Source organism: Leucoraja erinacea, chromosome 7, assembly GCF_028641065.1.
Source record: "Leucoraja erinacea ecotype New England chromosome 7, Leri_hhj_1, whole genome shotgun sequence".
Classification (NCBI taxonomy): Eukaryota; Metazoa; Chordata; class Chondrichthyes; order Rajiformes; family Rajidae; genus Leucoraja; species Leucoraja erinaceus.
In genome coordinates, this window is record NC_073383.1 from 20,981,804 (window position 1) to 21,006,348 (window position 24,545).

At 41.7% G+C, this 24,545-nt stretch overlaps 1 protein-coding gene across 3 annotated transcripts in view; it reads left to right on the forward strand.

Annotated features, from left to right (window-relative positions):
• Nucleotides 1-20,167, forward strand: part of nfe2l2a (nfe2 like bZIP transcription factor 2a) — a 34,290-nt gene extending 14,123 nt beyond the window's left edge. For 2 of the 3 annotated variants that reach the window (XM_055637903.1, XM_055637906.1), the window contains exons 2-5: nucleotides 15,427-15,696; nucleotides 15,933-16,028; nucleotides 16,475-16,657; nucleotides 18,397-20,167. In XM_055637903.1, coding sequence (XP_055493878.1) covers nucleotides 15,427-15,696; nucleotides 15,933-16,028; nucleotides 16,475-16,657; nucleotides 18,397-19,635 — 1,788 coding nt within the window. In that variant the 3' untranslated portion in view covers nucleotides 19,636-20,167. Of the gene's footprint in view, nucleotides 1-15,423; nucleotides 15,697-15,932; nucleotides 16,029-16,474; nucleotides 16,658-18,396 lie in introns of all 3 variants that reach the window. The other variant, XM_055637904.1, reaches the window with a different exon arrangement.
• The last annotated feature ends 4,378 nt before the right edge of the window (nucleotides 20,168-24,545 follow it).

Consider the following 24,545-nt stretch of genomic DNA (forward strand, 5'->3'; position numbering starts at 1 on the left):
ACAAAATGTATTTCCTAATCCCAATGGTCAACTGAATGGCTACCAAGTCACTCCATAGGATATTTTGGAATGAGCCCCTTGATAGGTCTGGAGTCGCATAATCATCAAACCAGGTAAAAATGTCCCATTGCCTTTCCTAAAAAATAGTGGTGAACCTAATGTGATGTGAGCTGGTTCTCACAATGTCACAGACCAGGATTCGATCTTCTGTCTGTATGTATGTATGTCCGGATACCGTCTGTGTGGAGTTCGCACGTGCTCCCTAAGGGTTTCAAAGGGTTTCCTTTGGGTGCTCTGGTTTCCTCCCGCTTCCCAAAGACATGCTGGTGTTTAGATTAATTGATCTCTGTAAATCACCCCTAATGTGTGGGGAATGGATGCTAAAGTGGGATAACATAGAGGTGATTGATGGTCGGCGTGGATTCGGTGGGCCAAAAGGCTTGTTGTATCTTTCAATTAGACTTTTTTTACACTTTAGAGATACAGCGCGGAAACAGACCCTTTGGCCCACTGCGATTTACAATTTAACCGAAGCCAATGAACTCACAAACCTGTATGCCTTTGGAGTGTGGGAGGAAATTGGAGAACCTGGAGAAAACTCATGCGGTCACAGAAAAATTTGCAAACTCCATACTGACAGCTGTGCCACCCCAAATTAATAAAACAAAATACAGAAATATGCTTTAATCATTAACTGAATTTAAATTCCATAGCTGCCACGGTAGGGTTTGGATTTCAGTTCTCTGGTTATTGGGTGAACTCTGGATTAATTGTGCGGTAGTTTAATTGCTGCAACACCACCATATTTTCACATCCATTGATTTCAACGGAAAGAAAAATTGTTTGGGGCACTTAATGGGTAGTCAATCCTCCACTGACATTTAACTATTCCTCCTAAGCATCTAGTCAGATGTGTCCATTTAATACCAGCACTGGGTTACGAGTACAATCTAGAGTTTTACTTTTCATGTCCGGGCTGGTGCATTCTGTACTTTGATGGAGAAATACAAGATTAATCGTTCTAGTAATATATGCCTTCTCCTACAATGGGTGCAGCTGATTGTTAGGGGAGGATCTAATCTTGTGGTTTTGCAAATATGAAACCTATATATTGGGTGTGTTTTCATGTTGGCATGGAGACAGATAGAACCATGTGAGGATTGCGGATTAAAGGTCCAGTCAAACCTGAACACAATGCTTTAGATGAACAAAATGGCTTCATGCACAACCACTTTGTATTAACATATTACCTTTCCATTATCCTATAATTATTCATAGATTATTCACAGGACTGAAGACGGGTCTCGACCCGAAACGTCACCCATTCCCTCTCCCCAGAGATGCTGCCTGTCCCGCTGAGTTACTCCAGCATTTTGTGTCAATCTTCGATTTAAACCAGCACCTGCAGTTCTTTCCTTCACATTTTGTCTTCTTCACAGGAGTGATTATTTAAACATTCTTCAACGGCTATTTAAAAAAAAAAAGTGATTTTTAAAAAAAATTCCGTAAAAAATTGGTCAGAGAGGTAAGTTTAAAGAACATTGAAAAATAGATAAGATGCAGAAGTTCATGGATGAAATGTCAAAGGTTGGGGTCCAAGTAGCTGAAAGTGTAGCTACTTCTGTTGGAATAAGCAAAGTTGGGTTGCATAAGAATGGAATTGGAGGAACACTGGGATCTTGGAGGGTTGTAGTCGAGAGACATTGGGGATGAGAAGGGCAAGGGCATTGAAAGATTTGAACTAATCATTTGAGGGCTAATGTTTATGATGAAAATATAACGAGATATGCGTGCAGTGGCAGGCAGTGGATAGGAAAGATCCTACTTTCGTTACAATGTCAGCGCCATAACAGGGCGCAACTTGTGTACAGCATTGGTGAGATCTGCTACATGATTTTACTGGGTTGTATGCAAAACAAGCATTTCCCAGTACCTAGGTTCATGTGGCAATAAAGTATAATTGAATCATTGATGGCACAAAAACAGAACTTTAAGAGTGACATAACCACAAATAAGTCATTGAAATAGTGCCTGTGATGAGAAATATTTGGGCTAATTGCTCAGTATGCGCCATTCTTTCCCAGTGCTGATATGGACACAATGCCATAGATTATCTTCTTTCTTTGTCTTCATTTATAATCCTAAAAATGCAACTTTATTTTATTTTTTCCACAACAACTACTGAATAGTAATCAGGAAATGGGAAGCATGCCTAATGTCCATTTCCCATCTCGCTCTTAATCTAAGAATTGAGTCCAGTTGTAGCGTGCTTGCCATTTGGGTCAACAAACAGATATAACCTGGACTGTGCAACAGGCGTAGCTGTAAACAGGTGTTCTCAGCTTATCTATTGGAAAAGTTCCAAGTGGGTTAACAGGCAAATTGAGAATACCTCATTAATGAAGCTCGGCCTTTTATTCTTCTATCTTCATTTTAAATGCATCACTTAAATTAGTGTCCAGCATTGTTAAAAATCTTTGGAATTCATTCTGTTACATGGGATCTTTGTAATCTAATATTTATCTCTGGCATGTTGCTTTTCTCTCAGATATGTATTCAGATTGCACAAAAACTGAAAAGATCTCTTTAAAGTGAATTTTGCAATTAAATTGATATTGCGATTAATCTTGCAAGCACGCAGTCAAGTGTGATAATTTTGAAACACCAGGCAAAAAACAAACTTAATGAAAGTGCTGGATTAACTCAGCGGGTCAGGCAACATCTGTGGAAGGAATGGATGAGTGACGTTTCGGGTCGAGATCCTTCCCTTATTAAAAACTCCAAAGTGAACGTAATTTAAGAAAATAACCAATTAAGGTGAAAGGAGAGGGAAAACACTTATCCATGCATATCAGAGGGGAAGAAAAATGTTTTAAGCAGAAAACAGTGGCTGGAGATATATTAATGAAAGAAAGTTGGACGCAAAATAACTGAGCCAAAAATATTTTAAAGTGTTAGAACAGCAAAAATGGTGGGTGGTTGATGTTCCAGTGACTGGTATCTTACTTCTCCTGCCTGTTTTTCTTTTCTGTGCTCCCGTTTCTGTCATTCCCACAAGTGAACAAACCATATCTATTGCAGTCTTGAATTTCTGACTGTATTTCTTATAGTCATAGAGTTGTACAGTGTGGAAACAGGCCCCTTGGCCCAACTTGCCCACACCGGCCAACATGTCCCAGCTACACTAGTCCCACCTTTGGTCCATATCTATCCAAACCTGTCCCATCCATGTGTCTGTTTAACTGTTTCTTAAATGTTGGGACAGTCCCTGCCTCAACTACCCCCTCTGGCAGCTTGTTCCATTCATCCACCATCCTTTGTGTGAAAAAGTTACCCCTCAGATTCCTATTAAATATTTTCCCTTTCACCTTAAACCTATGCCCTCTGGTCCTCAGTTCACCTACTCTGGACAAGAGACACTGGCATCTACCCGATCTATTCCTCTCATGATCTTATACACCTCTATAAGATCACCCCTCATCCTTCTCTGTACCCTTTCCAGCTTGGCAACATCTTTCCTATAACACGATGCCCAGAACTGAAAACAATACTCTAAATGTGGCCTCTCCAACATCTTATACAACCACAACATGACCTCCCAACTGCTATACTTTAGTCATCTGTCTTGTGTTAATATCACTTCATGTACGTAAGCATAGCATTTTTGTGCTTTTCACCATTTGAGTGTGTGTGCCGCTACCAAATGACCGTACCTGTAAAATTATTCATAGTTGCAAACTGATACAGATGTTTTCGGCTAAAGATTGAAGCCAGTTCTGTGCGCCTACCATTCTACTTATCCTTCAGCTCTGCTTGCACTTCATTTGTATATTTCCCGTCACGACATTTGACCTGCTTCAATGCATGAAAAGTAGATATTTTAATTTTCATTGAAGAATTGGGCAAGTTGTTTGGTAAATCATGTGAATTCGTATGAAATCCACAAACATTTAACAAACTAGTATCCCTGGTGTAAAATATTATTTTTGCCTGATGTATTGTTTGTTTTTGTCTACTGTACATTATGACACATGAAGGATGGTCTGGTGCATGAGCCTGCTTATTTATAGCAGAAATCACAGGATACTATGAATTAAATGAAAAAAATAATTAAATGCCAATGCTGGAAACCTGAAGTCAAAACAGAAAATGTTGAAAATGCTCACGCCCCGGCATCTAAGGGGATAGAACAGAGATCATCAACCAAAAATTATTGTTAGATACTTATAGGTGCACTGTTCTTTAATTCTCCAGCATTTTTTTGGCGTTATTGCATGATTATACATTTTTTAGCACAAAAACAGGCCAGTCAGTGCACTCTCTACTTCTACACCTTTGCCTTCATGAGCTATCCAGCTTTCTTTGGGTATATCAATGTAACTCCATATTCTAATAATTCTGACTAGAGACATGTTCTGAACTCTGGATTTATAATTCTTCTATCTGTAGGGGTTTTGGTTTTAGACTACTACAAGTTGCAACATTTTCTCTACATCCCCCATGTCAAATTGCAGACATTAATGACATTACCTCAACACCTTTCTGGAAAAAAAAATGTTCTAGCCAGTTCAGTCTCTCCTGTCAGTTGTATAAGTTTTGATAGCATTTTGATAAAAAATCTTTTAACTGTCACAGAGGATACCATCCATATTGTGAGACCAACATGATAAATCTAAATGAAGTAAGATAATGTACACCATCCAACGTACTGCGTACCTTTTTACTGTATTATACATCTTCTGTAGTTTGTGGCTGGTGATAGTGAATGTGTGTTACTTCCTTTAACAAGAACTCGTAATTAGATGAAATGTGTTAGAAGCTACTGCAGATGCTGGTTTAAACCGAGGATAGACACAAAAAGCTGGAGTAACTCAGCGGGATAGGCAGCATCTCTGGAGAGAAGGAATCAGTGACGTTTTGGTTTGAGACCCAGTCTGAACAAGGGTCTTGACCCAAAATGTCACCCATTCCTTCTCTCCAGAGATGCTGCCTGTCCCGCTGATTTACTCCAGCTTTTTCTGTCTATCTTCGTAATTAGATGAATTGTTTTTTGAAAAAGCTTTAATTTTGGTGGATTTTGTAATCTATCTGCAAAATTATTTTGTTTGTTGTCATAGTATGTTAATAAAGGTTCAAATAAAGGCTAGGCACTGAACAAGTGAATAGATCATTTTACCAACTCTAACAATCTCAATGAAGCCCAAGTTGGAATATTGGATGAGGAAAATTTAGGATTGCAGCAAAATTATAAAGCTGTTTTTACTTCCATAATTGAAGAGGAGGATTAAAGGTAGTGGAGTCGTGGATGGTGGGAGTGTACGTGTGTTGAAATGGAAGGAAAAAAACATAACTCCCAAGTGAAGTATAATTGAAGTGCAGTTTGGATCCATCTTCAGCACAAGAATAAAACCTGTTCAGTATATAAATCATTTAGAAAATGACTCTGACCACTGTGATTATTTGCCTGAAATATTTTCACCAAACCTGCTGCCTTGCCCATCGTTCATTTCCAATTGTCTTCTATGTTTATTTCTATTGAAGAAGTGTACTGTTGAAAGGTCAGAGGCAGGCCTTGCAGTACTGCTCATTATTCCAATATCTATGCAGATTATCATAACATCTACTCAAAGCGCTGGAGTAACTCAGCAGGTCAGGCAACTTTCCTCGTGAACATGGATGGGTGATATTTCAGGTGGGAGCCCTTCTTTAGACTCCTCCAGCATTTTGTGTCTTTCCTTGGTAAACCAGTGTCTGCAGTTCCTTGTTTCTACATTCTTTCATTGGAAAGGCTTCTCCTCTTATAGCCCACAGACCCTACTGATCTTGTGACCCTGCTTCTTCTCACCTCTATTTACTTGCCATTAAAATGAAGGCTGATGGTCTCTACTTTAGTTTACAGTGGAAGTAGGCCCTTCAGCCCATCGAGTCTGCATCGACCAGCGATCACGCCATATACTAGCACTATCCTACACACTAGGGACAATTTACAGAACCCAATTCACCTACAAATCTGTAGGCCATTGAAATATGGGAGGAAACCGGAGCACCCACAGAAAACGCACGTGGTCACAGGGAGAACATAAAACTCCATACAGACAGCACCTGGTGTCAGGAACGAACCTGAGTCTCTGGCACTGTAAGGCAGCAACTCTACCATTGTGCCACTATCCCTTTGCCTAGTCTGCCCTCTAAAAATATGTTGGCCACCCGACACAAATTTATCTGTTGAACCACAATACTTTCAGGCATTGGGAAGCTCTGTATGCTTTGCCATTTACACTGAATGTTTAAATCTGAACCCATTCAGAGTATCTTGAGAATTTCAAAAGACATTTGAAAGACATATTTTAGAAAGTGAAATAAAAGCAGACAAGTTGAATAGTCATTGAGTCAGGAAGTCCTGGGTTATGGCAATTCATCCAGTGGACCTTTATTCGTAGTCATAAAGCATGGAAACAGGCTCTTCGACCCAACTTGCCCATGCCGACCAACATGTCCCATCTACGCGTCCTACCTGACTGCGTTTGGCCCATATCCCCCTAAACCTATCCTATCCATGTACTTGTGCAAATGTTTTTGTAAATGTTGTGATAGTACCTTCCTCAACTACGTTTTCTGACAGCTTTGTGTAAAAGAAAAAGTTGCCACTTGGGTTCCTACAGAATTCGCAAACCGCTACCCAAACAATTGAGATACAGAATAATATTTACTCTTGCAGAACCAATGTGGGCAAAAAGTAAATAATCAACACAAAATGTATTTGTTTTGAGAGACGTGCAGCTTTGCACGAAGGACAATGGCGTTATGTACTGTTTTTGAGGAATGCAACACCGCCCACTTCTTGGTAACACTAGAGTCTTTCATGTGGATGAAGGGAGTTAACGTATCCAGTTGATGATCTGCCATGGGAAATGGGGAAGTTGAAATAAACAAGGAAGTTACAAGAAAAAACAGGTGGAGTTGAGTGGACAGAAAGGCATGACTATCATCATAGGATCTTTGAATGTCATATAGTATGAGACTACCCTTGGTGACTGGAAGTGAAACTCTCCACCAGCTGTGTTTTGCAAAGAAGACCTGTTCCGATTTATAAGCAAGCATTTTTGGCCCTTCGCTCCATAGATGCTGCTTCACCCGCTGAGTTTCTCCAGCATTTTTGTCTACCTTTGATTTTTCCAGCATCTGCAGTTCCAGCATCTTAAACACCGAGTGAACTTGCATCATTTTTGATCTCTCGATATCCTAAACACTGATATTAAAGTAGGGAAGTATGCCGACTTTATAAAGCAAATTTTCTCCAGTCACCAATAAATACCCTGATCATATTTGCTATTGTCGATGTGGAAGTCACTGATTACCCAAGATGCTGGTAGAGTATCATGCCATGCTTTATGATTCGCTTTTTTACATCTTTCTGCTCAGACCCACAAGGTATCTGAAGAAAGGTCTTGACCTCAAACGTCACCTATCCCTTTTCTCCAGACATGCTGCCTGACCTGCTGAGTTACTCTAGCATTTTCTGTCTATCTTCAGTGTAAACCAGCATCTGCAGTTCCTTCCTACACAAGGTGTTTGACAATAGACAATAGGTGCAGGAGTATGCCATTCGGCCCTTCGAGCCAGCACCGCCATTTGTGATCATTGGCTGATCATCCACAATCAATACTCCGTTCCTGCCTTCTCTCCATATCCCTTAACTTCGCTATCCCTAAGAGCTCTACCTAACTCTCTCTTGAAAGTATCCACAGAACCAGCCTCCACTGCCCTCTGAGGCAGAGAATTCCACACACACAACTCTCTGTGTGAAAAAGTGTTTCCTCATCTCCGTTCTAAATGGGTTTACCACTTATTCTTTAACTATGGCCCCTGGTTCTGTACTCCCCCAACATTGGGAACATGTTTCCTGCCTCTATAGCGTGTCCAAACCCTTAATAATCTTATATGTTTCAATAGGATACCTTCTCATCCTTCTAAATTCCAGAGTGTACAAGCCCAGCCACTCCAATCTATCAACATATGACAGTCCCGCCATCCCGGGAATTAGCCTCGTGAACCTACACTGCACTCCCTCAATAGCAAGAATGGCCTTCCTCAAGTTTGGAGACCGAAACTGCACACAATACTCCAGGGTGGTCTCATTATGGCCCTGTACAACTGCAGGAGGACCTCTCTGCTCCTATAGTCAACTCCTCTTATTATGAAGACCAACAAATATATAACCATATAACAATTACAGCACGGAAACAGGCCATCTCGACCCTTCTAGTCCGTGCCGAACACATAATCTCCCCTAGTCCCATATACCTGCGCTCAGACCATAACCCTCCATTCCCTTTCCATCCATATAACTATCCAATTTATTTTTAAATGATAAAAACGAACCTGCCTCCACCACCTTCACTGGAAGCTCATTCCACACAGCTACCACTCTCTGAGTAAAGAAGTTCCCCCTCATGTTACCCCTAAACTTCAGTCCCTTAATTCTCATGTCATGTCCCCTTGTTTGAATCTTCCCTACTCTCAGTGGGAAAAGCTTTTCCACGTCAACTCTGTCTATCCCTCTCATCATTTTAAAAACCTCTATCAAGTCCCCCCTTAACCTAAAATCATTAGCTTTCTTCAGTGCCTTGCTCGATGTCTAATCTGGAGGATCGTATAACTTGACCATTCAACACACAACCTGTCGTACCATACAGAAATATCAATCTAACTTATGGCTGATCTATCTGAAGTTGTCCAAGAACTCCAGAATTGTGTGCTGTTACTGAGCCAAGCCGAATGTAGTTATGAACATACTGGTGCAAAGATTCTAGCACTGTAGTTAGATGAGAACACCTTTGGACTGTCAATGGTTTATCTCTGTTTTGCTATGATAGTTGCTTGAAATTTCTAAAACTTCATATGCTGGAAATTTGAAATAAAAACATAAATTGCTGGAATCACTTGGGTGAAGGTGTTTGTGTTAAGAGAGAGGAACAGTTAAGGGCCTGTCCCACGAGCATGCGACTGCATGCGGCAAGCGCGACACTATTTAGGTTTAGAGGACATGAGAGGAGGGGAGATATGCCTGAGATAATGACCCACAGGCATTATTCTAAATACATGAACTTTTAAAATCACGAATCAGTAATTATCAGATTTCTACTTTCCTTGTATAAACATGATGTAAAATATGTTACTGCTGCTCATCTTTACTGTGTGTTTGGCACATTATCTGCACAAGGTCAGCTGTCCTTTGCTGTCTCTGTACAAAGTCCAGTTACATCCCATCTGCCTTATCTTCTCCAAGTGAGGTTGGTATACCTATAAATGAAATTTTAAATACCCTTCCTTGCACCAACTTTGACGTTGCTTCAGTTAACTTCAATTTCACACAACCAGAAATTTTGAATCTACTCTCGAGGCTTGCAACCTTCAACAAATTACTTTAACATCCTCTATAACGCAATTCAGTAATTGATTTTGGTGACCATGGGATGTGGTTGGGTGGGTGCAACTTACAAGATGAATTTTAGCATTTCTTGTGCAATTTCTTTTGATGAACACTTCTGCAATCCCAAAATCCCTGAACGTCAAAGCTGTAAAAAGTTGACATTTTCGAACCATAAAGTCTGAGATTTTCCGGGTTGCATAACCCTGTAGTGGAATCGAAAGCAAATAAAGCAGCCAGAAATATTTGTAAAGTAAAATATATAACCGAATGAGTGCAGCGCATGAGTTACATAAAATGAAATAAATGAGTACTGGGTCTAATTTTGGTCTCTCTTTTTGGCATGCATGACATATCCCTTTATCTATAACAATGATTCAATTTAATTAAATTGCCCTTTATTATCATTCAAACATGCAAGTTTTGAACTAAATTTTGTTCCTGCAGTCATAACAGCAAAAAAAAGACCAAAACACACAATTAATACCATTCCACATAAATGTCCAAACACCTCCTCACTGTGATGGAAGGCAAAAGTCTTATCTCTTCCCTATCCTTTGTTCTTCTCCCGCGGTCAGGCAGGCAAACTGCAATGTCGAGGCAACCGGGGCTCCTGATGTTAAAGCCCCCGGCGGGCGATGGTAAGTCCCGCGACCGTTTAAGCCGCGCTGGACGATGTAAGGCCCTGCTCCGGGCAGATTCAAACCCCTCGATTCAGGCGGGCGAAGTTGCCGTTGCGGGAGCTCCGATAATCGGTCTCCCACCAGGGACCTGCGAGTACCCGACTCCATCGTCCACAGGACCCGCGGCTGAAGCTCCGAATCTCTGAAGTCGGGTCGCAGCCGCAGCGCCACCGCAGCTCCGAAGTCAGCCAGCTCCACGGTGGTGAGTCCGCAGGCTCTACGACTGGAGCCCTCAGGTCGATTCCGGTTGGAGGCCGCCAAACTCCACGATGTTAGGCCCCAACGACAACGGAGACACGACAAGGGAAAAGTCGCGTTCCCCGTTCAGGGAAGAGATTAAAATGTTTCCCCCACCCGCCCCCTTCCCCCACATATACACAGCTAAAAATAAACCAAAAACATACTCCCAACAAGACAAAAGAAAGAAAAAAAAAGACAGACGGAATGCAGGGAGCCACTGCCACATCGCACTGCCCCCCAAGACAGAGGATAACATATAGGTCATGGAAAAATAGGCTGAATAGAACTTAATGACCAACTAAAAGATAGACAAAAATGCTGGAGGAACTCAGCGAGTGAGGCAGCTTCTATGGAGAGAAGGAATAGGCGACGTTTCAGGTTGAGACCCATCAGACTGATGTCGGAGGGGAAAAAGAAAGGCAGAGGTGGAGACAATAGGCTTGTGGGAGAGCTGGGGAGGGGAAGGAGGGAGAAAGCAAGGACAATCTGAAATTAGAGAAGTCAATGTTCATGCTGCTGGGGTGTAAACTACCCTTAATGACCATCTAACTCAGTTGCTTTGAAGAAAAACAGTGGAAATAGTGTAATTAATGATTTCATTTGAGGCTCTCACTAACAAGATCCAGGTATCGCAGGCCTCATACTGGTATCACGTCAAGACCAATCTACTGGAAAATAAAATTAGCGTGTAAATGTTGGTGTTAGTATATTTTAATTTGTTATAAATGGAGATGGGATCTTAGGCCGGGGTGTGAGCTTGCTTTGTTTCATGTCTCAACGTGGTCCTTGAAATACAACGATGAGTACCTTAAATTTGTGGCTGGGTCACATCAGGCTGTTAAGGCTCAGTGTGATGTGGATTAGGTTGAGAAGCAGAGTTTAAGGCCAGATGGACTTCAGTGGGCATAGAGGATTGGAAGGATACTAGGGCAGTGTTGAAGTAAGAGTCAAGGGTGACTACAGTAGAACATGTCCCCTGTACTCGAGTCTCATCTGTTTGCAATTAGTCCATATCCCTCTAAACCTATCTTATCCATGTACTGGTCCAAATGTTTTTTAAATGTTGTGATAGTACCTGCCTCCAGCAAGGTTTAAGTTATGGACAGGTAAGGAAAGGTTGGTGATCTATTAAGTTGAAGAAGAGGAGAGAAGAATTGTTTGTAATGAAAAGGATACAAGGTCAGAAATATTGTTGCTTGCAGTTCACAATTGTTTTAGCGTAATTTAATGTAAATTCAATGGGTGTTGGTGAGACGGTATAGAGTTTATAAAGAGGATTTGAAAGTTTTGGTTTTCCATTATTGTGTCAGGAATTAAATTTTGGCCTGTCCAAGATTAAGCAATCTGATGGTATCGTACTAATGAATAGGCGGAGAAGGGTTTTGAGAGTGAGCAGCGTGTTGTCAGCTTACATGCGTGGGCTGCTTCCATACCTTTGTCTAATGTTACAAAGAGGAGAAAACTATACCTATGGATCTTTGCCAGGAGCTGACCCTGTGATTCCTCAGATGTAGGCTTCTGCCAGAACAAACACAACACACCCCATGTTTTCCCATGCCATGCCATGCCATAATTCACCAATTGCAGCCTGCATTAGTAGAGGGCTGGCGTCCAGACACAAGTTCGATAACCCAGTGTTTTCCATTGTTCTCAGAGTCTTAAGTTTCCATAAATTACTCGAGACCTTGGGTCCAATCCAGTATGTTGTTGTGTATGAAGCAAAGGGTTAAAGTGACTCTGGAAATGTCTATGATTTGTGTAGCAAGGCATTCTAGAGATCATCTAGGTATTCTAGATGGCTCGATTGTAATCTGACTTTCTGCTGACTGGTTAGCACCCAACAAAAGTTTTTCACTGTACCTCAGTACACATGACAATAAACTAAACTCAAACTCAGTTTTGTTTAATTGCATCATAGAAAATTCCTTTCTGCCTTCCCAGCACCTTGTTATTAGGGAAGACACCTCTTGGGTTCATTAAAGATCTGTTTTTGAATAGGCACTGGCTTGTTTATGAATGTCGATGATCACTCGGAATAAAAAGTAGAAAAATAGCGACAAAAATGCTAAACACGTTCTAAATTTGTCATTGAAGTTGTACAAAAATGTTACAGAAGTGTGAACTTAATTACCAACTAATTCAGCCATGATTCTCTGTATCAGAGCCACAAATATTTGTTCCTCGTATGACATCTGGGAAAGTACAAGAACTAAAGGCTAATTCATCTCAGAGTTGCTGTCACATATTCTGTGGCTGGCTTGCAAATAAGTGGCAGAGGCACGGAGCAAGATCACCTGACCTCTATCACAGAGGAACTGGGTTGGTTGAAGGGGTGGCATGGTGGCGCAGCGGAGACGTTGCTGCCTTACAGCACCAGAGGCCCGGGTTGCTGTCTGTACGGAGTTTGTTTGGTCTCCCCATGATCTACTTGGCTTTTCTCTGGGAGCTTCCTCCCACATTCCAAAGACGTGCAGGTTTGTAGGTTAATTGGCTTGGTAAAATTAAAATTGTCCCTAGTGTGTAGGATAGTGTTCGTGTGTGGGGATCGCTGGTCGGTGTGGGCCAAAGGGCCTGTTTCTGTGCTGTATCTCTAAACTAAACTGCACAATTAGGAGTAGTCCTTGTACAATATTTTGATGCCCTCGTTTAAATTGAAATGCATGCCGAACAAGTATCTATTATTTTTTTTCCCATTTCTTCCTCTACGCTGGTCAATATGCAAAGCAGCTCATTCTTGTGGTACAGGATTGAGCAGGTATGTATTTCCCCTGTGCACAGACCTTGCAGTCAGACCAGAGCTTCAGTTCCAGTAAGATGATGCAATTGTGTTGAGTAATCAAGGAAATGAAGATGCCTTCTGTTCAGGTTTTCATAATGCATGAATTGTCTCTTGTTTCCCTTTAGTTGTAAATGGCAATGTTTGTGCGAGACTATTAAATTACTTTCTGAGCAATGGAGTTCCCCTATCTGTAAATTATAAATGTTTTTATTAAAACTGGCCATTGTAACTGTTTAATTTATGTAGCACAATGTTCCCGATCCCATCCCAAGCACAGTGGTTTTATAATAAGCTGTTGCCGTGAAATTAAATAGAGAACACTAACTGAAATGCTCATCAAACATTAAACAAGAAGGTATTTCTAGTTACCTTGTTGGCAACCTTCAAAGGCAGCTTTTATATTCCAGGAATCCCTGCCTGCTCTCCATCAAAATAGAATACCCTATTCATTTCAAATATTAACAAGGTAATTGCAGCATTTGCATGCCAGATCAAGTATTGGAGCTCGTTCGTGTGCCAACTTTGAAATTCTATCTGGTGCCGGCAGCTTTTCCTTCACAAAAATAGTTTTTTTTGTTATGAAAAAATATTTGGTTGGCTGTTTAGGAAGTACCTTTAAAAGACCAAATGTATTGTGACTAATATGAAGTTGTAGTGCTTCATATTCCATTTCACTAAGTATCTGCTCTCATGAAAATGTATTGGAAAATTAGTGTATTTTGCCCAGAGTAGGGGAATCGAGAATCAGAGGACACACGCTTAAGGTGAGGGGGGGGGGATTTAATAGCGACCTGTGGAGTAACTTATTTTACACAAAGGGTAGTGGGTGTATGGAATGAGCTGCTGGAGGAGGTGGTTGTAGCAGGTACCACCACAATGTTTAAGAAGTATTTAGTCCAATACATTGGATGGGATAGGGTTGGAGGGCCGAATGCAGGCAGGTGGGACTAGTGTAGATAGGGCATATCAGTCGGTGTGGGCAAGTTGTGTCAAAGAGCCTGTTTCCACACTGTGTGACTTTAAAGTGTTTAACCAAGGGAACAAGGGAACCAATTGTTTTCTGGTATTATTTCCCAATTGTCCTTTGCTCTTTGATTAAATTGAATGAGATTGGAAAACTCATAGCATGGAAACAGACCCTTTGGCCCACCACACCATTACATCGATCACCTGTTCTGTGACATAGTTCTGTGTTATCCCTCTTTCTCATCTACTCCCCACACACTAGGGGCAAGTTACAGAGGCTAATTAACCTACAATGTGGGAGGTGACTGGACCACCCGGCGAAAACCGACATGGTAACAGGGAGAGCCTGCAAACTCCATCCAGACTGCACCAGGAATAAACCCGGGTCTGTGGTGCTGTGAGGCAGCAGCTCTACCGGCTGCATCACTGTGCTGCCCTTTAATTTATACTTAAATGTAATCTTAAAACTAATGGCTGTCTGGTTCATTCCTTCCAATACGTGTGAAACCCTGGAGTCAAAATTTATATCACAAACAAATCCCATCTTCATTTTAAATATTGTTAACTGAAGTATGGCTAACAGAAGTGTATGGATTGTTTAGAAAAAAATAAAATGCAGCCGTGAAACCGAACTTAATCCCCATACATGGGAACCTAAGTCCTGAATGTGATACCGTTCAAAGAAAATTACTTTTCAGTGGAACTTCAGCTTGTTTATAGATGTTCTTTCACCTGCAATAGCAGGGCGACATGGTGACGCAGCTGTAGAGTTACTGCCTTACAGTGCCAGAGACCCGGGTTCAATCCTGACTATGGGTGCTGTCTGGTTTTCTCTGGGTGCTCTAGTAACCTCTCACACTCCAGAGGATTGTAGGTTCATTGGCTTTGGTAAAATTGTAAATTTTGCGGGGTGATTGCTGGTCGGGCTGAACGTTGGGCCAAAGGGCCGGCTTCCGGGCTGTATCTCTAAACCAACTAAACTGGAGTCCTTTGGCCCTCTGATGCTTATCTGAGCACCACTCAGTTCTGTTTAAGAGCCTGCATATTTCAAACTCTGCTGCACTATTTAGCACTCAGTATTTTCTTTCTGCTATGCCAACATTTTAACCTAGCTGAAACATGATTACTAGTGTGAATAATGAACTAGCTGTGGCAGTAAATATTAGAGGTGTGATACTTGGAACTGGTTAATAATTTTCACCTAATCTTTAGATCGGTGGAAATACTTAACCCGTACCACCACTTGATGATGTATGTGACACATTAATTGGCGCAGTTCACTGGACTGTTGCTAATTTGACACGCGTTTTCCTTTTGTCTTAATACAGAACTTGGATTTAATTGACATCCTGTGGAGGCAGGACATAGATCTCGGTGTTGTCCGTGAAGATTTTGATTATAACTACAGACAAAAGGAGCACGAACTAGAGAAACAGAAGAAACTTGAGAAGGAGAAACAAGAACAGTTGCAGAAGGAACGTGAGAGCGCTCTGCTGGCCCAGCTGCAGTTAGATGAAGAGACGGGCGAATTTGTCGCAATCCGACCGGCAAAGCAGAGTGCAGCCATAATCCCAGGAGGAATCTCGGAATCTGCGCAGGTAAATCAATTTTTTACAGCCCGAAAAGGAGAATGACACAAGCTTATGGAACTGCTCTGTGCTCCAACAACAGGTTTCTAAAGACTGATTTGTAAATGTATCAAATGCTTATATAAATTTCTACCTTAATACATGTAGGAGTATGTATATAATAAACTATTTCATAAAAATTTAATAATTTTTCTGTTCTCTCCCATTTATTTATTTTATTATGTTCCCGCCCAATATGAATTCAGATTGCAAAGGCAGCAGAGAGAGATGATGAAGCTTTGTCGTTTGATGAATGTATGCAGCTCCTTGCAGAATCGTTCCCATTTGTAGAGGGTATAGAGGTGAGTCATTTCTACCAACCAAACACACACCTCAGAAAAATGCCTGTTCAACCCCTAATGCTTTACTTCAAAATGAAATGTTTAAAAAAAAAACCCAATTCCTCTAGTTGCAAGGCATGAGATTTATCTGTTGTTTTAAAACCGGTCTTATTTAAACTTTAGCAGTTTGGGAAATTAAGTATACTAAGTTCAAAGTAATTATGTGTTTGATTCTTTTTTATTTGCAAAACCTTAATTGTAAAACTTGTTTTATTTAACTATCTATTCTTGTTATCATCGTAAACATGTTTGATATCTTCAATGAGGAAATGTAACTGTTGAGATTCAGGGAACCAAAATAGTTCCTCAAAGATATTTGCAATACAGCCCAGGAAATGTAGAGCTTATGATAAGGGTTGGGCAGCAGCTTAAGAAGTGTTTTTAATAAGAAAAAATATTGTTTCTAGTCTCATACAGTTGGACCTGAGCCTCCCGTTCCAGTTCCAGCTCAAACCAGTTCACAGTCGATGGCTCCTTACCAAGCTCAACAAACTGCTACTTCAAACTTTTCATCCACAACACCTGAAACAAACTCTCTGGAGGATTTGGAGCAAACCTGGCAAGAGCTGCTCTCAATCCCGGAGCTTCAGGTAAATACAATAGCTGAATTCAACACTTAATACAGAGGCAGCACGGATGTAATAAACACCCGAAGAATTTCAGACCTGTAATATACTGTTTGTCCACTGAACAAACACTGCCATTGTCTCTGATGATATCAATCTGACAGTCACCATCCAGCTCCATTTACATTTTCCTTCACTGGCATATTATGTGACCTTAATTTGAGTCTTAGTGCGTGTGTTTAAACGAAAATACATGGGCATTTTAAACAATAAAAGCTTTCATATTTCACGGTTTATCTTTTTTTCGGTTTGGAGGATTTAATCATACGTACTATTTAAGTATAGTTATTACACTTGAGAAGATATTATTTTGGGAGAGATTGCAAAGATGAGGTATGTTTCATCAAATTTACACAATTTACATTTGATATGGCGAGTTCACACTGGCCCATCCCAAATTAATGATGTCTAAGTAAATATAATTAAAGGAAAAGGATCGTGTAGGCACAAGAGGTTTGCCAGATTAATTTTTAGTTTTATGTCTTTTCAGTTTACGATTGAATCTCAGTGCAGACATTCATAATGCTGAATTGATCTGTGAAAACTTTCCAGTGCAGTAAAGTTGCATTGCTATTTGACTGCCTTCTTTTTTGCATTTGTTGAAAACTTGCATTTTGTTTTATAATGTTAATAGAAAGTTTCAGCCCCTTAAAGCGGCAACTGCCCCAAATGAGCAACCTTGGAATCTTCTAAAAAAATTCTAACTCAACATTTATTACATTTTTAGTATCTTATACTAACTGAACAGGAGGTGTTTATTTGAGAACCCTTGTTTTCCACATTTGTTCCTGGACAAATATTTCCACTAAAAGTAGCTCAATGTCATTAAACTCATGTGTATTTGTGCACATCTGCCTTCAGAAATGTCTTGTTAACTAAATATTAAGCAGTAGTGATTGGTTTCTTTTCTTTCCCATCTTGATCCTCATTTTCAAATGCATCCGTGTTTTATTGTTTTAGCAACCTATATTGTATAGTTAAAATCAATCTCAAGACAAAGAAAGTAGAAACAAAGAACTGCAGATGTTGGTTTAGTCCAACGATAGACACAAAGTGCTGGAGTAACTCAGCAGGTCAGGCAGCATCGCTGGAAAGTGGAGAGGAAAATGGCACGTGACATTTTCTCCAGAGTTGCTGCCTGACCTGCTGAGTAGCTCCAGCACTTTGTGTCTATCTCCAGGCAAAGAAACACCTTCAGATTTCCATGTTTTTATTTATCTAAATACATTGCAAGGAAGGGTGATCTTTATAGAGGTGTATGAAGTAATGTGAGGAATAGACCGTGTAGACACATAGTGTCTTGCCCAGAGTACCAGAGGACATAGGTTTAAGATAAATGGGGAAAGATTTAATAGGAATCTGAGAGGTAATTTTTTTCACACACTAGGTGGTGGATGTATGGAACGAGCTACCAGAGGAGGTAGTTGAGGCAGGGACCGGTTTATAGGAATATGGGCCAAATGTAGGCAGGTGGAACTAGTATAGATGGCACATGTTGGTCCGTGTGGGCAAGTTGGACCATAACTTTTCTCAGCTGTGAGACTCTATGAATCTAATAGCTCTCAGGTTATGATCTATCATGTCTTACGCCATTGCAAATTGAGAAAATCTCTTGCTTGCATCATAAAATCTTCTTAATGTAAAATGAGGTTGTTTGTTGATGTTTCCTGATATATTTGTGTGTTTTTTTTTTTCTGATGTAGTGTCTGTATATGCAGAATGATAACATCACCAGTACTGGATCTGCAGGATATACTTCCAAGAACACACCTTCTGAGATGCCAAGTGACGCCTATAACTTCAGTGTAAATCTGCCAGGTCACCATATGGCTGGCGCCAACACCAGCCTCCTCTCCCTCTTCGAAGAAGTAATGCCACCTGAAAGCCCCACACTACACCCACTCAAAACCAATACCTCTGACGTCATGAACCTTTCATACGGCCACAGTCCTTTCAGCGATCAGCTTTTCTCCATGCCTCTGAATGTCCCGAGGAACGGCAATATTTCCCAGGGCATCAACATGAACGAGTCCCTCACCAGCATTCGGGACGATGCCATTCTTGAACAAATCAACGTCTCTCACTTGAAGGTGGATAAAGAATTTGAGTGTATGGAGCCATCAAAATTGCCTGAAGTTCTGGATTCTGACTCGGGCCTGTCCATGACCTCAAGTCCCAGTGGAACCTCGCCAGATAATTCAGTGCAATCGTCCATTTGTGGAGACCCATCCCAAGGTTACAGTGACTCTGACGGAGACGAGATGGAAAGCAGCCCTGGCTGTGTACAGCCAGAATTGGCAGAGATGTACCCAATGCATTTCCAAAACGATGGCCAATATCAGGCACCCTCTCTTGATCTTGTGCAGTCAAACTCTAGCCTCAACCTTTACACGAAAGAACCAAAGGATGACCAGCCAGTGAGCCCTGGCCACAGTAAATCCCCCTTTGTCAAAGACAAGCATTCCAGACGCATGGAAGCTCGGCTCAGTCGAGATGAGCAACGGGCCAAATCACTCAATGTCCCTTTCTCCGTCAGAAAGATCATTAACCTTCCCGTCGACGATTTCAATGAAATGGTTTCCAAGTACCAGCTGAACGAGGCTCAGCTGGCCCTCATTCGTGACATCCGCCGCCGCGGCAAAAACAAGGTTGCGGCGCAGAACTGCCGCAAGCGTAAACTGGAAAATATCGTGGGTCTCGAACACGATATGGATCAGCTTAAGGATGAGAAAGAGGATCTTCTCCAAGAAAAGGGGGAGCATGCCAAAGACCTCCTCCATCTCAAGCAGCAGCTGAACAACCTGTACCACGAGGTTTTTAGCATGCTGAGAGATGAAGATGGCAATCCCTACTCTCCATCTGAATACTCACTACAGCAGACGGCTGACGGCAGTGTGTTCCTCGTTCCCCGGAGCAAGAAACTAGAGATAAAGAGAGAATGAAATTCCAAAAGACTTGTTTTATTGGATTTTTTTTGTTTTAAAGAGAAGTCAAAACTTGTGTGAAACGCAAGTTTAAAACTACTGTTTTCATGTTAATGAGTCTCCTATGCAAAAGAAAACCATAGCAAATGTTTCATGGTTTCTAGTGGCTCTGAGGTGAAAGGAAAAGTGATGGCTGTAGATTGACTGTAAATGGTCTCTCACCCACTTCTTTAATTTTGATTATCTCTGTGCACTGCTTATTACAGTTTTTCTTCTTAGAGCTATTGTATAGTTTTGTAAATACTGCACATCTTATTTATATATGCAGATATATATCTCATTTGCTATTAAATTGAGGGACTTTAATAGAATTATTTTAACAACTATTTTAGTAAGCTAATGTTTCTTCTGTTGCAAGTGCCTGTTTTATACTTTTTTATTACATTTCAAAAATAGGTAAAATGGAAGAATTGAAAATGTATGAGTTTTCATTTTCTTTGCTTTCTATAGAAAAAATTATTAAATAAAATGTATCTATCTATTGCAAGAATGTTGCCTTGTGTCGTGAAAGTGTGGCCTTTATAACTTGATAGAAAAAACCCAAAATATTCCAGAGGCTGGAAATCTGAAATGATAAAAATTATTAGTACTTGCATTGTGGAACCTGTGGCGATAGAAACAAGAGCTCACTTTTAACAATAATTATATTCCTATCTCAAGCCTGAAACACCCATTATATTACTATTTCCATAGATGCTGTCTCACTTGCTAAGTATTTCCACCTTTGTTACTTGCACATTTATAAGAATGGATAACTGTTTTTTTACTAACATATTCATGGAAATTAGCAGAGGCAGAAGTAGGCCATTCAGCCCATCGAGCAAGCTCTGCCATTCAACACAATCATGATTAATAATTTGTCAAAATACTTCCCACAGTCTCTCTATACTCGATGATGTTATTGAGAGGTTGAGTAGGTTCGGACTTTATTCCTTGGAGCACAAGAAGATGAGTTGTGATTTTTATGGAGGTGTATAAGATCATGAGGGGAATAGATATGGTAAATGGACAGAGTCTTTTACCCAGAGTATGGGAATCAAGAACCACAGGACATAGGTTTAGGAGAGAGGGGAAAGATTTAATAGGAACCCAAGGGGCAGCTTTTTCTGCAGAAGGTGATGGGTATATGGGCCAAGCTGCTAGAGGAGGTAGTTGAGGTAGGTACTTTAGTGACATTTAAAAGGCATTTGGACAGGTACAAAGATAGGAAAGGTTTAGTGATATGGGTGAAATGCGGGCAGGTGGAACTCTAGTGTGTTTGGGGTATCGTGGTTGGCCTAGCCAATTTGGGCAGAAGGCCCACAGTGCTGTATGACTCTACGACTCCTGTTTTATCTCTGAAGGTAGACAAAAATGCTGGAGAGACTCAGCGGGTGAAGCAGCATCTATGGAGCGAAGGAATACGTGACGTCTTGGGTCAAGACCCTTCAGACTGATGTGGGGGCGGGGGGCGGGATGAAGGAAGGAAGAGGCGAAGACAGTAGGCTGTGGGAGAGCTGTGAATCTGAGGAGAAGGAGGGAGAAAGCAAGGTCTACATGAAATTGGAGAAATCAATGTTCATACCACTGGGGTGTAAACGGCTCAAGGAAAATATGAGGTGCTGCTCCTCCAATTTGCAGTGAGACTCACTCTGGCCATGGTAGGCCCAGGGCAGAAAGTTCGGATTCGGAATGGGAGGGGGAATAGAAGTGCTGGGCCACCGGGAGATCAGCGAACCAATTGGATGTTGGGCGAGGCGATTTCCAAGCCTCGCTTGGTCTCACTGATGTAGAGCAGTTGACACCAAGAGCAGCGGATGCAATAGATGAGGTTGGAGGAGGTACGGGTGAACCTCTGTCGCACCTGTAAAGACTGCGTGGGTCCTTGGATGGAGTCGAAGTGGGAGGTAAAGCGACAAGTGTAGCATTTCCTGCGGTTGCAAGGGAAGGTACCAGGGTAGGGGGTGGTTTGTGTGGGAAGGGACAAATTGACCAGGGAGTTACGGGGGGAACGGTCTCTGTGGAAAGCCAAAAGGTGAGGAGATGGGAAGATGTGGCCAGTGGTGGGATAGAGGTGGCGAAAATGTCGGAGGATTATCTGTTGTATGTGGCGGTTGGTGGGGTGGAAGGTGAGGACAAGGGGGACTCTGTCCTTGTTACGAGTAGGGTGATGGGTAGTGAGAGCGGAGCTACGGGACATAGAGGAGACTCTGGTGAGAGCCTCATCTATAGTTGAAGAGGGGAACCCCTGTTCCCTAAAGAATGAGGACATCTCCGATGCCCTGGTTTGGAACACCTCATCCTGGGTGCAGATGCGACGTAGATGGAGTAATTGGAAGTAGGAGATGGAGTCCTTACAGGAAGCAGGGTGGGAAGATGTGTAGTCCAGATAGCCATGGGAGTTAGTGGGTTTATCTGTTTGTTTTCCTGTTTCAATTGCGATTAATTTAAGCTGAGTGGGTTAACATAAAACATTTCCAACATAGTTTTGTGTTGTTAAAAGGTAAATTGGACAATTAGTTTGCAGCGGACCTGGGTTGGTGCAAAGTTGGATAATAAGCATATTATACTCTGGGTTATATTCCTCTCCTGCTTTATACTTTGGACTGGTCATGGTCATAAGACCATAAAACTAAAGAACATTGAAGGGAATAGTTTTTGGACTTGGTGCAGTTTATAGGTACTTAGCACTTGGTGCTGGTGCAAGGCAGGGTTTGGATTCTGAAATTGGATGGAAGCCAGTAGATCAGACTGTTGTTCGTAGGGCTGTATGGTAATTCAAATCTCACTGTACCAATTGGTGTATGTGATAATATATGTAACTTGAACTTGAGATGTAACTTGAACTTGAGGGTCCTGACCTGAAATGTCACCTGTCCATTCCCTTCCCCCTTGTTGCCTGACCCGTTGAGTTACACCAGCAGTTTGTGTTGTGATCAAGATTCCTGTATCTGTAGTTTCTTGTGTCTCTAGATTTGTTTTCGGTGTTTAGTGAGAACCAGGCTAAATGTAAAAAATTTGTAAGTGGTGAGAAATAAGAAATAGGTGGGAAATATCACATGTATGGACTTTTAAATGGTATCCCACACAAAAGCTTGTTAGCCACTTGGTAGTAAAACTTTTACTGGCCTCAAGGAAGTCTTAACTGCAATAAGGAAAGTCATTAGGACTGTTTAGGTGCTTTGATTGTGTTACTCAGTTTAGTAACTGTAAGATCCAAGGCAGTGTTGCACAACATTACCTGAGTTACTGGAGATTGCTGGATTAAGATGGTTGCCATTGCCAGCATGGTGTTTGGCATTAGTTAAGTTGGTTGGCATTAGTTGTTGTGAAGGACAAGCATCATCTGCTCTCAATAAGATTAGTCAAGCCTAAATCATCAACGACAAAGGCTTGTAATAAATGGTTCTACATTTCCTCTTGGAGATTGTGGTATCAAGGAAGGCCAGAAAATGAGGCCTCCTTCCAGGGAAGAAAATGTTATCAGTTATTTATCTGTTGATAAAGTGAAGTGTATCAGGATAAGGGCACACCCAGATAACGGCTGTAACCCAAACACATCTGAGGGTATATGCACGAGCTGCCGAAGGAGGTAGTTGAGGCAGATACAATAATAACATTTAAAAGTTATATGGATTGGAAAGGGTTAGAGAGATATGGGGCAAACTGGGCTGGCGGGATTAGTGTAGTTGGGCCAACTTGTTCGGCGTGGGCCGTAGGGTCTGTTTCTGTCCTGCAGCGGGGTTGAACAGTTTATATTGTGCCCGGGTAGGTAGGGTAGGGGAACGGGACAGTTCCCATGCTGTGACGGATCCGCTTTGCAGACAGAGAGCCTCTGGTGATTCCCATGACAGGGGGACAGATGCTTAATGGCAAGGTGACCAACCAGAAAATCTTCAACCACTTGATTCCATAATTAACATTTTTCCAAATATGCTGAACCTTTTCTTATCAATGATCTGTGGGGGCGAATCAGTCCACCCAGGATAGCCCCCGTGAAGAACAATATATATTCTATAGGGGCTGAAGAAGGGTTCCCGACCCAAAACGCCACCCATCCATTTTCTCCAGGGATGCTGCCTGACCCGTTGAGTTACTCCAGCACTTTACGTCTGTAGTGAGCATCTATCTAATGTCATGATAATTGAATTATCCGGGTTCATAGAAACGTCTACGTTTTCTTCTTATCTACCCCCACCCCCTCCAGGCACCAGCTTTTTTTTCCACCACCCTTGCCCCAGACACCCATTTCCTTCTGCTCATAACCTATCCCTCCCTACTCCAAATCACACTCCTTCCCCTCACCTCTGTATACCAGCTTTATCCCACTACCCCATCAGTGTGAAGAGGCTCTCGATCACGAAAAGTGGCCTGTCACTTCCCTCTCCAGAGGCTGCCTGAACTGCTGAGCTCCCCCAGTAACATTGGGATACATGAAATTGCTGCTGCTGGTTTGCAACAAACAAAAAGCCACACAGTGCTGGAGTAACTCAGTAGGTCAGGCAGCATCATTGGAGTACATGGAAAGGAGCACTAACGCACGTTTTAGGTGGATGTCTGAACCGGTCATCGGGCTCGTATATTGGTGCCTAAACATTCCCCACCGCTCGGGGTCCATCAATGTGATTTATGCATCTGACCCACTGCGGCCGCTGACCTTTCCTCAACCCAACCGTGGTTTTCATCGCTACCCGTCATCGTTGTTCAATCCAATAGGGTGTTCATTTGGTCAAATGAGCGGTCCCCCCCCAATGAACAATTTTAGTTCTCAGTTTGGTTGTTTTATCAGTTTAAAAACATGGAAACCGTCGATTTTTGCTGAAATTTTCTTGCCGTGGGTCGGGGTGACCGTGAAGCACAGCGACCTAAAGCAAAACAAAAGATAGAAA